The sequence below is a fragment of the Cydia fagiglandana genome, chromosome 12 (assembly GCF_963556715.1).
Source record: "Cydia fagiglandana chromosome 12, ilCydFagi1.1, whole genome shotgun sequence".
Taxonomy (NCBI): Eukaryota; Metazoa; Arthropoda; class Insecta; order Lepidoptera; family Tortricidae; genus Cydia; species Cydia fagiglandana.
This window is the reverse complement of record NC_085943.1, coordinates 2,545,042-2,562,398: the sequence shown is the minus strand read 5'-3', so window position 1 is coordinate 2,562,398 and position 17,357 is coordinate 2,545,042. Positions and strand designations below refer to the sequence as shown.

The window sequence follows — 17,357 nt, the reverse complement described above, 5'->3', positions numbered from 1 at the left end:
GCAGTTGGCATGCAGTTCCCATACAAGTTGCAGTCCGTCTGTATCGGCTCTAAGCCCCCATTCGCACGACAGCTTTTTCAACGCGCGTTAAAAAAAGCGCTTGAATCTGTCCGCACTCTAAATACGATTTAATGACCAAGTCGAAAATCCAACAACGCTTGATAAAAAGCGCCACCGCTGTCGTGTGAATACATACATGGTTATCCATTTGTGTCATTAAAACGCTTTTTTAACGCGCGTTGAAAAAGCTGTCGTGCGAATGGGGGCTTAGTGTTCCAATTCTTAAAACTACAAATACTCGATGTATTTACAATCGGTGGAACAATTTCAACGTCTTAGTCAAGGGTACATTAACACTCCGTAAAGAATCTCTAGATCTATATATCTTTTCAGTCCATTCATATATTTTTGAGTTCCATTCTCCTATTACAGAAACGGTTTCAATTGTAAAAGCGAGAGATCCAGAGTGGGAACGCTCTTCAACAAAGTGTATCATCAATTCATCAGATTTGGTTCGTCATTTTGTCTAAGGCTCCGCTTTTTATATGTAGAGATTCTCGTAAGTCCTTTGTCCAGCATTAGACATTTTTCAATTTTCATTATTTAAAGTTTCTATAAGGCGTATGCAGACTAGTAAATATTATGCCAATCTGATTAAATTGCCCGGTCGAATCAGGACGTGCGGACGCAAACGCCAATTTGGCTCGCCGAATTCAACCGCCGATAATGACCGATATTACCGATAAAATGAGGTGCGGACGCAAGAATACCAATTTGTGACGCCAGTATTTTCGTTCTGGGGCATTTTTTTCAATTTAGAGGGCTCTAATATCACCATAAATTAAAAAATGGTGATTAAATTGGAGATTGACGCCAATGTCATTCCTGATCAAATCGGTTGATTTGATCATCCCGCCTGGATACCGCTTTACGTTCCTTACGATAATGCTGCATCAAATCACAGTAAGGACTGTCCCTCCTCCCAGACATTGTTCTCCAACTCTCAGCTGTCCTGCCAGTAGTTGTAGTTCCCCGCGGGCGGCGGCACCGGCAGCGGGGGCCCGGCCGGGGCTCCGGCGCCGTACGGGGAGCCCTGCGGAGACCCGTAGCGAGGCCTGAACCATGGTCGACTAGTGTACTGATACTGGTTGTTAGCATAAGCTGCCATGTTTTGCCCTGTCGCGTTAGGATAAGGGTTAGGCGTTTGGTTAGGTGGAAATGCGACATTAGGCATATTTGGGAGATTGGTCGCTGGATAAGTTTGGTTAGGCGCTGGTGTTGTTGACGGTGAATAGTTTTGCGCTTGAGATATAGGTGTAGAAGCGGCGTAGCTCTGTGTGTTAGCTTGGGGATTTGAGCCGTTTGTAGGCTGATATGTTGCTGGAGGTTGCGTGGTTGTCGTCTGATTCACGTTATACGTTTGAGGATTGCTGCCATTGGTCGTGTAACTCTGTTGCGTCTGCTGATTGGTCATCGTTTGCGTCGCCGCTCCATCATTGGTTATTATCTGCTGTTGATTCTGAGTTATAGCGTAGTTTTCCTGCGATGATGAGGTTATGTAATTCGTCTGATTAGTGCCATTGGTGGATTCATTCTCCGAAGGCGTATTTGATTGGCCGTTGCCGTTATTCGCTGGTGGGTTCGCGCTCTGATTGGCCGGGACTGTGTACTGCACTGGATTATTGGCTGGAACTATAGCTCCCGAATTAGACTGCATCATGTATTGAGCGGGCATACCGCCGTATTGAGAAGTGGGGGTGATGAAGGTGGAATTTTGAGGCATTATTTGGTGGACCGGTTGTTGGGTTGGTGGGTTAGTTTGAGCCATTGGTGACGCTGGCGGGTGTGCTTGGACTAAAGGAATAGTTCCTGACACAGCCATATTAGGGTTAGCTAGTTGCTGACCAGCTAAAGCTGCGTTCAGCTGCTGCGCCGACAGCTGCGTATTTAAATTAATTCCAGCAGGCATGTACTGCGAATTAGGTGGTAAATTCATTTGCATTAAAGGCATGTTATATTGGACGCCATTAGGCATAGTTAATTGATTAGGTTGCATGACTGTGACGTTCTGTCCTGGTTGCAAGACTTGTTGTCCAATCAGGCCTGGTGGTAGGCCTGATTGGACTATGTTATGCTGGTTGGCGGGGATCATGTAGACTTGGCTGTTCTGTTGACCAATCATAGGCATCTGGCTGATGTTGAGGGGGTTCTGGAGAACCGTCATGCCCTGCGGTACGGTGATCATCTGAACGTTCTGGTTCTGCAGTTTGGAGGGGTCCTGCTTGTCTTTGCTCTGTATTTGGATGGCGTTACGCTCCATTTGCCGGATGTACATGCCGGTGGTGTTCTCTTGCGTTACTCCGGCGCCTGACACACTGACGAAAGAAAAGAGATGCTCATTCATACAATAATAAACGATTCAGTTTCAATTTAATTATTCTCTTTAAAAATATTCAATGATGGATATCTAATTTCCGGATGATTTATTTTCTTTTTATATACCGGCCTGTTTAGCCTACTTTGTAACGACAATTCTAACAACATACAAGTTGTCTCTCGGTTCGAATCTCGGGAATTACTAGTGTTAGTTTTCTGAATGAATATTTGTTCCTAATTTATGGATCTTTCCTAATGTATGATCGAATAAGAATGTATATCGACGCCCCATCATCATATAGTTATGCCACAGAATACATAAGTAATAGTATTATCATACAGAACGGACACGCACCGCCCCGCCCCGACTCGGATTACCTCGCCCCGCGACTGAGTTCTGACGGACTCCTGACGTACGCTCAGTTCGGCTAGCGACGCCGCGACACGATGACGCAACGTTCAAAATGCCGGTGTATTGTGCGATGTACGGGTAGTACGGATACCTACTTATTGTAGAAATGAATAATAATATAGTTTTCCAAAGAGACGAAATATGTATCAGTAAATAAGGCTATACTTTTGCGTAAAAATAATAATATCATATGAATTAAAACCCGTTCGTTGAATTTGTGAATGTTAAGCCAACATTTAATATTTAAAGTACCTAAGGTAACTAGACCTTCTACACAGATATTTCTCGTAAATGTTTTATTTTTAGTTTAACACTCTTTTCACAAAAAAGAACTTGTTGGGCGCGGGACATTCGCGTTTGATTTTTAATTTAATTTTAAGAATTTAAGAAATAATTTACATAATTATTTCTTAAAATGTCATATAAAATAATCAATAGGCATCAACATCAACAATAAGGTACATTTAATAATGGCGTGTTGAAAGTCCAAGTACATGCAGGACAATAAACTGACAAAGCCAATTCAACAATTGGAGCGAAATAAAACATACACCTATATTTTGTTAAACATAAACCTATATTTTGTTTTTTTACGTATTTCGGTCGAATTATGCAAGGCAGCGGGCCGCTCGTCGTTTCCTTCGGCCGGCCTCGGCAAACCTCGGCTTCGCCTTCCCCGCGCGCCGCACGAGTCAGCCCTAAGCCACTTACTCACACAATGACGCGTGTACAGACGTGCCGTGCACACATACTTATAAACGCAAATGATTTTCGATGTATGGCGTGTCCGCCCTGTGGTTATGCTTAGTTTGGACCTATGTCTGTTTAATTAAAACGTATATACCTATGGCGTTATACATAAACGCGTTACTGAGTTGAATTAGCTATAAATCGTTTGTCTTTATCTGTCATTTTGACTTATATATTTGTAAGAAAGGGATAAAACGTAATTTAACTAAATAAGGCCCTTAAAGTTTTATGAACAAGGGGGCTAGTGTTTTGTTTCTGTGGATGTAACTTTACTTACTTGGTCTGTTGTCCAGACGACACGTGTATGATGGTGCCATGTGCCGGATTGATTTTCATCCCCATACTGACCACCGTGTTGTCTCTAGCTGCAATAACAATCTATTACAACAACCTTCAATAATATCTACACGCCACGCTTTACTACGCAATGCCGCTAGCACAAGGCTGCCTTTACATTGAGGCGAAGACGAGCGGAGAAAGGAATTAACCAATAGCATTGGCTGTGAATTCTCTGCTCCGCTGGATTACCAATGCTATTGGTTGCTCATCTCCGCCTAAGGGGAGAGGCAGCCTTAAACAAACAAAAATCTAGCAAAGTAACAGTAAGAGATTAACACGAAGAAAGTACTGTTGTCTGACTCGTAAAGAGACTCTTAAATGTGTACGCTTAAACTAAAAGCAATACCTACGCTTTAACTGACGATCACCTTATTAATGCCAGAAGGTTTACCAAATTGTCAGTTATAGTTTGTAGGTTTCAAATTAGAGCCCGACGGCTAATCCTATCGGGCTCTATTTGAAACCTACAAACTATAACAGTGTTGATGATGGCACATGCAATGCATCGCGAACACTACTGCTGAGAATGCTGAGGAAAAATTGTTATTAGCTAGTATTTTGTATATTGAAGTCTTATACGTCGTCATCACAGCCGACCTGCAAAGGTGAGACTTCGATTGTATAGCGGTATGTTCGGTGTTCGCGTAGGAATTCAGAGGTGAACCCCCATGCCTCCGCGCCAGATTCCTCAGCCCCTGAATTTCGGTCTTGGTGCGCGATCAATATACTGAATTATTAATTGCTGCAGTTTTCCTCGGGCGCCTGCAGCTTGAACGTTTGCTGAAAGCTGAAAAACATGCTTTTAAGCTAAGAAAATCGCCGCTAATCGCATAAACAGGAACATGAAGGCACACTAGACGGCTGTTCTGAACCAGAATGTAGATTATCTGCAATCTGTAAGGCTTAGTCTAAAGATTAAGCAAGCATCAATTTAAAAGTAAATCATGAGAAAGTAATCCATTGAGGCTAACGCTCGGCGCTCGATCGTTAGCTGAGTCTAACCTATTCATCATCATCATCTCAGCCTTTTATAGACGTCCACTGCTGAACAGAGGCCTCCCCCTTGGACCTCCATACGTGCCGGTTGGAAGCGACCCGCATCCAGTCTTCCGGCGACCTTAACAAGGTCGTCTGTCCATCTTGTGGGTGGACGTTCTACGCTGCGCTTGCTAGTCCGTGGTCTCCACTCGAGCACTTTTCGACCTTCTACCTATTCTACGAGTCTAACCTATTCAGTATTATTTGTAAGTGACACTCCGTTCTGCAACGCTTATTATCAATCCTTCCAGATCTGGCATTTGAATGCGTCTGATGAAAGAAGGCATAGCTAACTGCGCTCGTACATTACATAGTGCAACCAATTCATGTGCGCTCCTGCGTCGTTGCGCGCTGCTGCCGCGTAAGCTATAGAAGTCGCAATACCAAATAGCCACTGAGGTATCCAGCAAAATAAATGAGATGAAAGAGTAAGTATTGCGGTTCAGCTACAAGTCTCGCGCTTGTACTACGCTAGCGCTACCTGCGTACCTACTTTTACAGCAAGTTACAATTGAAATGTCCTTTAGAATACCGCGCTGCAGTTGTTGTTACAGGCACTTCAAATATAATTCTAGAAACTCGGTGTCACAGCCTCACAGGTAACAATTCGTTCGAATGGAATCACAAAAACTCGCACATTTTGTCGCTTCTCCCAACTCACGATCTTGTTGGTGAAGAACTGAACTTAGGCGTTGTTCCACAAAATCGCCAATGATCTAAGTATACAGGTACAATTAAGCAACACTTTTAACTGTCAATCGGTGGACCTTATGCCTTTTGTAATGAGATTTGAGGTATGCGAACTGGCTGTTAACAGTGTGGGCGATGGTATTACATATATACCTATAGCTAGGAACTATTGTGTCTGTAACACAATAGTTCCTAGCTTTAAGAGTAAATCGCAATTTTACTACGCTTGGCTCTTTATTTACGCTTTTACTTAAAATCTCGTTAATAGGTATTCACACTTTGCGTTTTCTTTATTATGTCAGTCTATCGTGCTTATGTTTGCTTGTGTGTTCGTGGTGGGTTTAAGATATGCGATAATTATTCCGTTCTCATAGTTTAAAATTTTGCCGTTAATCTACAAAAAATACAAACCATCCTTTTGTTCTCTGTCCTCCTATATATAATACACTAAACTAAAATGATTAAACTTTTGAAAATAAGAAGCATGTATGGATTCCAAGGCCGCGTACGCGTACGCTGTTATATTTAAGCTATATATATGTACGCCTATATTTTACCTAGTCACTATACGCCATGCAATTAATTACGCAGTTTCTTCTGTAACACTACGCCAAAAGCATATGATAGATTCATATTATACGTAAAAAGACCGTAATTTTAAACCATATATAATAGGTAATGTTAATTTTGAGTTGGTCCATTCTCTGGCGAAAGGGCCAGTAACAGTAACCTGTATTAAAATAAAAAGTTGATTATTAGTACTTTAGTTCTATTCTAAACAAATCTTCAAAGCAAATTACCTCTGCACCGTAGACCGTTTCACCAGAAACTCTGAAATACAATAAAATTTATAATATCGAAATTATTTTAACTGAAGCATACCGCTATGTCCTAATACGCCCGCTGTTTGCGACTGGATTCATAACTACAGGCGAAATTGAAGATCACATTCAACTGTCAAATGTACAATAAGAAGAAAATAATATTAAAAGGGTAGGACTAGGCTCAGGAACAGCAACATGCATCGGGAACGAGATACAAGCTACGATGAAACAGAGACGTTAGTCTAGAATTCTAGATTAATCTCGATCAAGCCTGTGAGGTTAGAAACTATAAAAAGCATAAATAAAATTAGAACAGAAGAAAGAAAAGAATGCTGGATCGGAAAACTGTAAAAAAGTCACATATGTATTGAATCAGCACATCTACGCAATGCGATTACATAAAATCTTAATTAGAATATAAATGATTAGTAAATATACCTTACGCTCAAAATGCAGAAAGAGAAATTGATTACTTACGCCAAAACATAATTTAAGTAAATTACAGGACTACGCAAAATGCAATAGAATTTATTACGCCTACTCGATAAGCTTAAAATATGAAATATTAGCAATAATGTGTCAATTCCACGTCTAAATCAGCGAAACAAATAGTCATATATGTTTGCTAAAAGGCAGACAAACAGATAATGATTACTAAGGGATTTTTATAGAAAGAAAAATAAGTACGACTCACGAGGTAGACCTGGTAAAAATATATCGTGTACCAGGTTTTCAGCATCTAAGCAAAATTTTTTTAGGTCTTGCAGTTCTTTACGATTACTTATAAAGCATACCTATAATATAATAAATTAAGAATTTCCGATGTTTAAGTGGTAGATCATTATGTTGTTATAATTTAGACGTGAAATACACATTACCGCGGGTCTCGGCAAGAAATCATCAATACCTGCGGTCGTCCACGTGCGAGAGTCTCTGGTCGAGCTCTTGTCCTGTCCCTGTGACCTGCGTTACACACAAGTTTCAATACACATCGGGTACACATGCACAACACTCCCAAAGAAACAGATGACACCCGAAAGTTCTTAAAATACACTTGTAGATGGCGCTGCGAAAAGTCTCCCAAGAAATCTTGTAGATGGCGCTCCAAAATTTTCTCCCATAACATATCGAAGGCGCCTGAAAGTTCTCTAAAATATTTGTAGATGGCGCTGCCAAAATTATCCCAAGATTCTCCCAGAACAGGCGCCCAAATAAATTCTTCAAAAATATCTTTGTTTTCGTCCCTGAAGCGAAATCTATGGACTAGAATAATTATAGCGGTTTTAATAAAAACCTCAACAGCACAAGTAGACTGAAAACCGAGGGTTTGCAAAATCTTCTCATAGCTTTTCTTCCCGCAGCCGTTGAAAGCGTTTGATATTTACAGAAATAACTTCGATATCAATAGTAACGCCAAATGCTTTTGTAATTTGAAAACAATTTAGATTGTATAAGGATTATCTCTGCAAATATTATCTCACGAAAGACTCAAAATCATTTCAAGATTTAATATCACTACATATCGGCACTACTTTGAAAAAATCTCGTATCTGATACTCAAGTTGAGAGGCAGTTACTCTGTACGCACCCTATACATAGATACAACATTTATTTTGATTGACATCAAGTTACGAGTATTTTAATAGTGCCAATGTTTTTACAATTATTATTTCGATTTCATGTCTTTCGTAACATCTGAAAGAGAAGTTGCATTAAGCACATAAATCAAGTTTTTCAGCTTATAGTTATGACATACCCAGCGGGAGCGATAGGCCGTAACTGCAACTGACTTGGAGTGCCATCAGACAATCTCTTTTGCCCTCTACTCTCTTGATTCAGATTTTTCGTTGGTGTTGATGAATTCTGGAAAAGTTGATAATATTGTGAATGTATTTCAGTATTATGCTTTGTTAACAACATCGAAAGTTAAAAATTAGACGCAATAAACTTTATAGGTACATAATTATGAAATTTTTGCACTGAATAAGAGTGAAGAGCGGAAATTCGAACGGTACCTATCACATATCGGCACTATTATGAAAAAAACTCGTAGGTATCTTGTTCTATCCATTAAAAGAAAAATGTGGTATCGATGTATACGATACACAGAGTTACTGCCTTTAAACTTTGAGTAGCAGTGTGATATACGAGATTTTTTCAAAGTAGTGCCGATATGTAGGTATATGACCTGCTAGCATGAGTTGCGTTCTCGCGCGCGACTCCATAACATCTAGCGCGACGTCAAGCATGGAAACAACTCATGCTAGACCACATGGCCTATCTCGTCTCGTATTCAGGTTGACTCGCTAGAAAGTTGTTTAATATAATAGCTACATTCAATGGAATTTGATAGAATTGCAAGATTTGCAAAAGTCTCTGCAAAAACAAAAAAGACAATGTATGTTCTACATTAAATTGTTGTAAATTCTGTAAGCTTCCTAGTAACATGGAACAGAAATATACTCATACTCATACTCATTTATTTATAATATAATTACATATTACACGTCAAAATACAAGAGTAGACACCACATATTAAGGAATTGTCATACTGTATGGTAAGACTTAGGTCCATTGAAGGCCAGTTAAGTGTTGATGTTAGTACACAGTTAACCACTATGATACTATGAATAAATATGGGCGTACGCAGCATTTTTTAAGGGGTGGGGCAGAAGTAGGGGAATCTGGGTACGTTGTAACAGGGTTCGGTTAATCTGCCCAAAAATTCTTAGCTTCTGCTCAGAGATCAGGGTGGGGCAACTGCCCCACCTTGCCCCACCGTGGGTACGCCTATGTGAATAAAAATGATATGAAGTGGCTACTCTTGCATATTTTAAAAGGTTCTAACGGGTAAACTAAACAGTGAGACATCTAAAGCCTAAATGAGACTGTGACCTCAAGCACTTATTAACTTAGGATAACTAAAATTAGTATAACCTGTAAACCAATTAATTATATTGCAACAGACCTCAACCGTGAAGCAAAATGAAGTGAAAAAGAAATTGTTAAGTAGTTTTTAGAATGGCTATTGATTATGGTGGATGTGCGCGGGTAAATTTTTACACTAAATTTTCTACGGCTTTTTGGAGTATTTGGGGTTCATCCACATATTACGTCACATCAACAGGGGGAGGGGGTAGCATGCCAAGTGTGACAGACTGACAGTACGTATTAACGACCTTTTTCCTATGAAAATGTGTGACAAGGGGGGAGGGGGCTCTAAAAAATAGAAATTTTGTGTGATGTAATTAATGGACGACCCCTTAGGGAAGTTAGGGAAACTTTTTAGTAATTATAGTCGTATGCTTAATATATTGTTTAAACTTGATTTATGTAAATAAATTTTAATAATGTTCCTTTTTAGATAATCTGTTAATTCCCTAAAATTCCTGACATTTTCGATTTCCGGCCAAAATTCCTGGCATCTAGTAACCCTAGCCTCTGTGGAAAGGAAGGCAGCCTTATATTTGGCGCAAATAAGTAATGTGATCGAATAAAACAATAATAAAAGAAAAATATTAAGCAAATACTCCAAAAAGCTGTAAAAATCCAACATACATCCTTTATAGGGCCAGTACAGATGGACCGCAACCCGACTGCAACTTGTAAGAGGACTTCACACCGACGTTGCAGTTGGCGTGCAGTTCCCATACAAATTGCAGTCGGGTTGCAGTCCGTCTGTGCTGGTCATTAAATATAAGAGAAATTAGAGTAAGCTTGTGAGGTGGCACAACATTTATTAAGTATTATGCTCACAGATAACACTTGTGGTGACGACGCCTGCCCAGTGGATATTATATTTATCAGTGAACCACTGCTCACTATTGGCTGTTGAGAATTCATATAAATGTAGTCCATACAATTAAATCAGACTTACTGCTAAATTGACAAATGAATATATACAAAAGGAAAACACATCTATGGCATATGTAGGAATATTCAATGCCAATATTTTCGACTTACATTTTATCAATCTTAAGACAACCGTCATCTCTTTTAGTAGAATAAGTTTAATAAGACAATCTAAAACGAATCTGCTTAGATGTAAAGTGTAGTGTGCTATAGAGCTTGCTAACTATGTAACAAACCGCAATATTGAAACTGTCACTAAATCAGTGGTTCTTAACCTGGGGGTAATTACCCCCGTGGGGGTAAAACCTGTATTTTACGGGGGTAATAAGCTAACCTAATATAACAATACAACAAACGTACACGTTTTATTTTTTATTACCATTGGTAGGAGGGGTAAAATCAGGTTCCCTAGTTAGTCATAGGGGTAACCGGACTGAAAAGGTTAAGAACCACTGCACTAAATGATGATTTCAGTATGGCGGTTTGTTTACATACTCGTAGTTTAGCAACTTCCATAGAATGACACTTTAGTGCATAATTGTTTTCCATCGTATTTTCTCGGAGACATTCGTATTTATTATTATTGTTTCTCCTTTTTGGACTTCACGGGCCTATAAATCCCGGTCTTTTGATAGGCTTGCGTGGGGATATAGATCCAACACGTAGAGGCCCTTTGGAGAGTTTTAATGTAATGTAGAACGCCTGCTGGAACCCGTTCACAGGCGCAACAATAGACACCCGTGAACCGGTCGCAGCAAGCATTGGGACTATTGCAGAAGAAGTGAACAGTATACCGGTTTATGGATTGATGTTTGGGTGGACAATGAGACTGGGCTATTGTAAAAGAGGTCCGGACACCTGCCATAACAATGTAAACACCGTCATCGAGACAGGCGGTGACTCGCCGCTTACTAGATGGGCCCCTGAAACTGCCGTCGTAAAGACGACCAGGAGCAACATCGGTGTGAGCGGCTCAGGGGTGTCGAGAGGTGTGCGCCGCTTTCTACCCAGTGGCTGTTAACAGCCACTGTGCCAACTCGCGTCTTATGCATCTTTCACTTCCACCCCTGGAGCATATAGCTCTAACGACTCCTCTCTGGACGGCCAATTAAGGCAAGCCAGAGCTGAGAGTCCTGCGGGTCTCCTTGGGGTCCACTCCGACCGACGAAGACACGCCGGAGACGGAGACCCTGACCGACTCTCGGGAGTACTCGGGTCCGTGGGGTCGTTACTCCCCAACAGCTCGCCACAAGCTGCCCTGCGGGCTTATTATTATTATTATTATTATTTCGTTTTAGACAGGCAGCTGATGCTGGTGCGTCTAAATCATAGTTCACTTAGCCATGCTACTCATGCATTATTATTATTATTTGTATGTCTTTTCCATATCTCGGGACCATGGGGTCCCGGACCTTTGGGAGGCGTACGTGGGGCCGAAGCCAACAGCGCAGAGGCCCTTTAAGACACTTTAATCTAAAAGCAAGGGATACACGTGGCGGATACTATCCCCGAACGCACAATGTGATACATTAAGAGATGGTCCCCGCCAGGTGCAAAGACTATTGCAGTGCAGCACTTTTGTGCTGCGATGGGAACTAAGGTCATGGGCTATAGATTTGAAAGTTGGATGGACTGGATAATGGGCTATGGGAGAGACTAGCGGACACCTGCCGTGACAATCAGTCTCAAAATTGTATAAGACAGGTGGTGACTCGCCAACTCATTGAGTGGGCCCCGCAATGGCCGCACGCACAGTGCGACAACAGGGCAACACTTTGGAGCGGCTGTGAGGTTGTCGAGAGGTGAGTCTGCGGTAGCCAGATCCCGGTAATCCGTTCAAGGGCCGCCGGCGTTATGACATTTTACACTTCCAACCTGGAGCATAGGTCCCGCTCTTGCGACTCCACTCTGGCCGGCCGGTGAAGGCAAGCACAGAGGCGAGGGCCAGATGACAGGGCCCTCTGGAATAGGGGTCCGCGGTGTCGCCACTCACCGTCAGCTCGCCACAAGCTGCCCCCGCGGGGTTATTATTATTATTATTATTACTACTACTATTATTTGTCATGCTACTGCAGTAAACCTCAGTACTTTTTGTACCGAGACTGGCAGAAATAGCAAGACACGTTCGTACGTTACCGTGAATACGATTTTTTTGTTTCAATCACTAATAAATTATTAATAAATATATGGGTAATAATAAAAGTTAATCATATTACCTTCTGATTAAGCTGCATGATAGTTCCCGTGGCTTGAAGCTGCTGGAACTGAGCTGCACTAAGCGGGAGTGACGTCTGAGGCAAGCCACCGGCAGGTGCTATCTGTTGATACAAGATTTTGGTTTTAAATATTCAGACTTAGTGTGTGTATTAATTAAATAGTTGAAAGAAATCTTAAATTTTTACTATGATCGAGCAAACCTGTGGAAAATATGAATGATAATTGATAGGTCCACACAGAGCGAGCATACACACAAGGCAATTTCCGTGCCCACAATCCTCTGACACCTCACGCTCCACCTGGGCCGAGGCACGTCTACACTGGCTGTTTTGTGCACGAGGAAATTGCCTCGTTACAGACGAGCGACAGTACGCCAACGACTACCGCCCGCGACTACACATCGACGAGTGCGCGCTGCGTCATTAGCAATCGCCGCAGTCGGCGACGGTCGCCGATGATCGCCGATTGCTGTCGCGGGCGGTCGCAGGCGTAATATCGCTTGTCTGTAAGGGCCCTTAATTAACTAATGTGTTATATCTTCTAATAGGTACTTACTGAAACAAATTGTTGGGGCTGTAAATTAGGCAATGCCTGATTAGCCGTTAGCTCTTGTAACTGCTGGTACGGAATCAACATGGTCTGCGAGCCTGGCATCGCCCACTGCACTGTGTCCCCTTGGATGTGGTACTTCACATCCTTGTCGCCCTTGTCTGTGCTGTACAAGATCTTCTGAGAGGCATTCGTACTCTGAGCGGCACAAACTACTGGAGTAGATGTCGCCGAACTCACTGTTGTCGTGTCAGATGATGTTAAGCTTGCTTGAGGAAACGAATACCCATTCGGCAATATCATTGACATGGAAGACGGCACACCACTCAACCGTAACTGAGTCACGTTAACTGGCTGCATGCTAGACAAATCTACAATCTGGGTCCCACCAAAATTAGGCTGCTGTAGCGAACTTAGATGTTGTGCTATTGGTAAATGAGTAAAGTTTGCCGCATTAGAAACTTGCACCCCGGGTTGCACTATGGGTATTAACTGACCGTTCTCCTGATTAAGCACATATTGTTGCTGTGGTTGCAGGAATTGTAAGACTGTGGGTTGCCGGACTGTCATTAAAGGAGTTGTGGCCTGAGCTACACTGACAACAGGTGGGTTGACTGTCTGGTGTGCCGGGGATGTTAATGTTGAGGGCGTTGAGAGCGCCACGGTGGCTACAGGGGGTGGGACGGGCGGTGGTGCAGTTGTCGTAGCCAACGTCGGAGGCGGCACATTCAGCGGCGGCGGAGGGCCCCCAGCCTGCTGCGCGCTCCACTGAGCTAATTCAGCACGAATAGTCTCGATCAGGTTCAGCGCTAGCGACCGAGCGGCTGCCAATGCCTCAGATCGGGTATGATGCAGAGCTAAATGCAGCGGCTCGAATTTCTCACTTTTCAGCACTGCTAACACGCCCGTTTCCGAACGGATATATTCTATGTTAGTTCCATTCTGAAATACAAAATGCCTTAATAGAATTTGCCTTCAATTTGAACTAGAAATCTAATGAGATGAAAGCTGTAACTTACTGGTCCAAGAATACGCCCTTTTATGTCAAAGGCGGCTGGCGCGTGGTCCAAACCTATGTATACTTTTTCAACTAATCCTCCAGACATAGTTTCAACCATTAATTATTATATTTCACTTCAATATTCTACATTTATAGAAAGCATCTTTCAGAAAAAAGTGGACGCGACTTGACGCGAAATTGACATTCGTCTTTTTTTTAATTCTTCAAGCGCATTGCCACAGATAACTCTATATAGAGACAAACGATATAAAGCGCTGTGCAGGTATTTTTAGTAACTTCGAGGCGATTGTTATAGCTTAAAGCTTGTGCCGAAACGCTGCTTCTAAAAATGGTATCAAACTTCAAAGTGACAGGTCTGGTCAAAACAAATAGAAATAGAATTTCAAAATATTGATAAAAGTAGAGCTCTTCACGCACGCATCATATCTTAAGTTTGCAAAATGCAATCAACAAACCTGTCTAAAGCGATAAGAAGATTCTCTATATCGGCAACGAAATGTAACACATTTACGGAAGAACTTCACAAAAACTACATACCCACAAACCAATTCCAAAGAACGCTTCTCTCTGCGGGATCAGCTGCAATTTCCCTCTTCAATCCATGGCGGGGTGACATGATCGCCTGCCTGGGTGAAGTGACGGGCGGCAATGCTATAAGATACATGAAGGAAAAAATGCTTGAGACGACAGAAGGAAAAGAAATTTTAAGTGAGATGCCTCGCATAAATTCTCAAACGGTTTCTTTCGAGCAGCTTGCGAATATGCCTGAGAATACTTTAGGAAGGGTATACGCGGATTTTATGAAGGAGAATAATATCACAGCTGACTCGAGGTTGCCAGTTCAGTTTATTGAAGATCCTGAAATGGCATATGTGATGCAGAGGTATAGGGAAGTGCATGATTTAGTACATGCCTCCTTGTTTATGAAGACCAATATGCTGGGAGAGGTAAGTACAAACAGCAATACTCGTAACTGTACATTGGTGAACCTTATTACAAAAGGCATAAGGTCCACCTATGTACAGTTAACAGTGTGGTTATTCTGACATTTGGACATTCTGTATTTTTTTTAATTTAAATTTAATTATTTTTTAAAGCTTTGGAAGCATAGCTCTGAACACTCCAGCATTAATTATATAGAGTAGAATATAGAGATTTTTATATAGTCAAGGTCGAAATACATAAATTAGAAGATTTATTTCTAAATTCATTTACTGATTAGCCTGGTTCACACAGAGCGAGCATATGAGCGAGGGATTATTCTCGTGCACAAAACGGCCAGTGTAGACATGCCTCGGCCAAGGCGGTGCGCGCGAGGCACATCAACACTGGCCATTTTGTGCACAAAGAAATGGCATCGTGAGTTGTGCGTATGCTCACTATGTCTATGTGTGGACAAGGCTATTGAATTTGAGTGTTCTAATAGGGACAATTTCAAGCCCAAACCCTCCTGTACAATTAGAAGATGCCTGTACCCAACAGTGGGACATAATTAGTGTGGATAATTTTTCAAGAATGTTTAATTTAGTTGCAACATCGTCCTGGCATCGCCACTATCAGATGAGGCCAGGTTGATGTGCAAACTATACTTAAATGTGATGTAGTGGTGTAGGTAATACTTCACTACTACATCATTATTACTATTAGATCTCATAACGGGGGTGACATCGTCACTGCGTGACAAAACCCCTTAAAAAAAAGAATGTTTAATTAATATAAAATTTTGCAGGTAGCTGTAAAATGGGTTGAAGGAATCCAGACGAAACTACCCATGTGCATCAGTGGTGGTATCTGGGGCGCGGCCCGCCTTAAGCCAAAGCATCGCCAGCTCTACCTTAAGTGCTACCTGCCCTGGGCTGTGAGGACTGGACACAATGCTAGGTTTTTGCAAGGTAATGGTGTTAAATATATTCTATGTCACCTTTGCCTTGGGTTTTGGTCAAACTTTTTCTATCATACCTACCCTTCTTGTATGGTGGTAAAAAGTATTGCATCATCCCAGTGACATGACATTTATAAAAACCACCAACATAGGTAGTTGCAACATCGTCCTGGCATCGCCACTATCAGACGAGGCCAGGTTGATGTGCAAACTATACTTAAATGTGATGTAGTGGGGTAGGTAATACTTCACTACTACATCATTATTACTATTAGATCTCATTACGGGGGTGACATCGTCACTGCGTGACAAAACCCCTTAGAAAAAAAGGATTAAAAAAAATAATAAAAAAATCATCCCAGTGAACAGAAACATCACCCAGTAATAATTTAATAAATCTGTTTTAAAACGAATGCTGAGGTGTAGACTCTGATATAGGTCTAGATAGCTAGGCTGTAATAACCTTATTGATGGCCTTAACAATTGTGTTGAAATTTACTGCACTGAGTCTTACATTTTTGACCAAAACCAATATATTTATTGTCTCATTCTAATAGTCCCAAGTCTGTTAAGATTCCAGATATCAGTATCACTGTTCTACTGTTAGGCCGCGGCGTGGACGCACGTGTCGCGGGGCGGCGAGCGGCAAATCAAGGCCGTACCACAGAAGAAATAATAGTACTACCGTACAGAAAGGACACTTCCTACAAACCCGAAGTTTGACAGCAATTCAGGGTCGAATCATGCTATCTCTTTCTAATATATAGCACTATCCCTTTCGGCTATTTAGGGTTGTCAAAATTCAAGTGATTATCTTATCTGTGGTCGTGCACGCACAAGGAAGTCAAGTGGTGCCAACACTAATAATTGCTCGAAGCAATGCTGAGCCGAACGGAGCCGAGTTCGACCGAAGTCACGAGTGTCTCCCCACTGGCCGTACATACATTTGGTCAAGCGCATTGTATGCATGTTTTGCCGCTCGACGCCCGGTTGCGTGCGTCTAGGCTGCAGCCTTAGGGCTCGTTTAGACGGTGCGCGAACTCGCATGCGATTTTAGTTACATTGCGGACTGTTGGTTACGTCCCGACCGATCAAAACCGGCAATGTAATGAGTTCTTGTATCGTCTAAATAAGCCCTTAGACAAGTGCCAGTATATATTATGTACATACTATTTTCGTTTTCAGGCATATACTTCGAAAAGAGATGGGACCAAGATATCGACGAATTTCATAAGGAGATGAACATCGTTCCATTGCTCAAGAAGTAATACATTTTCTATAAGTATTTTATTGTAAATAGTAGTAGTTTATAGTTGTTATTTTTTTGACAGATTAGGAAAAGTTTAAAAGGTATTATTAAATTGTATAATCATTTCAGATGTTTCTTCTTTCAACAGAAATACATTA

The 17,357-nt window shown here is 41.6% G+C and overlaps 2 protein-coding genes across 3 annotated transcripts; one reads left to right on the top strand and one right to left on the bottom strand.

Moving 5' to 3' along the window:
* Positions 1 to 109: 109 nt before the first annotated feature.
* Positions 110 to 14,242, bottom strand: LOC134669371 (nuclear factor related to kappa-B-binding protein-like). 2 transcript variants are annotated; one of them, XM_063526888.1, is made up of 8 exons: positions 14,067 to 14,242; positions 13,054 to 13,989; positions 12,498 to 12,599; positions 10,186 to 10,257; positions 8,186 to 8,292; positions 7,337 to 7,392; positions 3,816 to 3,903; positions 110 to 2,375 (listed from the first exon to the last, which is right to left on the bottom strand). In XM_063526888.1, the coding sequence occupies exons 1-8, from the start codon at positions 14,163 to 14,165 to the stop codon at positions 1,004 to 1,006; spliced, it is 2,832 nt and encodes a 943-aa protein (XP_063382958.1). In that variant the 5' UTR covers positions 14,166 to 14,242; the 3' UTR covers positions 110 to 1,003. The 2 variants fall into 2 exon arrangements, with proteins under 2 accessions (XP_063382958.1, XP_063382959.1); XM_063526889.1 differs by lacking the exon at positions 10,186 to 10,257 and having other exon boundaries at positions 111 to 2,375.
* A 152-nt stretch (positions 14,243 to 14,394) lies between these two features.
* On the top strand, positions 14,395 to 17,327 carry LOC134669203 (ubiquinone biosynthesis protein COQ4 homolog, mitochondrial). The gene is made up of 3 exons (XM_063526721.1): positions 14,395 to 15,015; positions 15,798 to 15,960; positions 17,136 to 17,327. Exons 1-3 carry the CDS (start codon positions 14,509 to 14,511, stop codon positions 17,216 to 17,218), a joined length of 753 nt encoding a protein of 250 aa, XP_063382791.1. The 5' UTR covers positions 14,395 to 14,508; the 3' UTR covers positions 17,219 to 17,327.
* Positions 17,328 to 17,357: the final 30 nt, after the last annotated feature.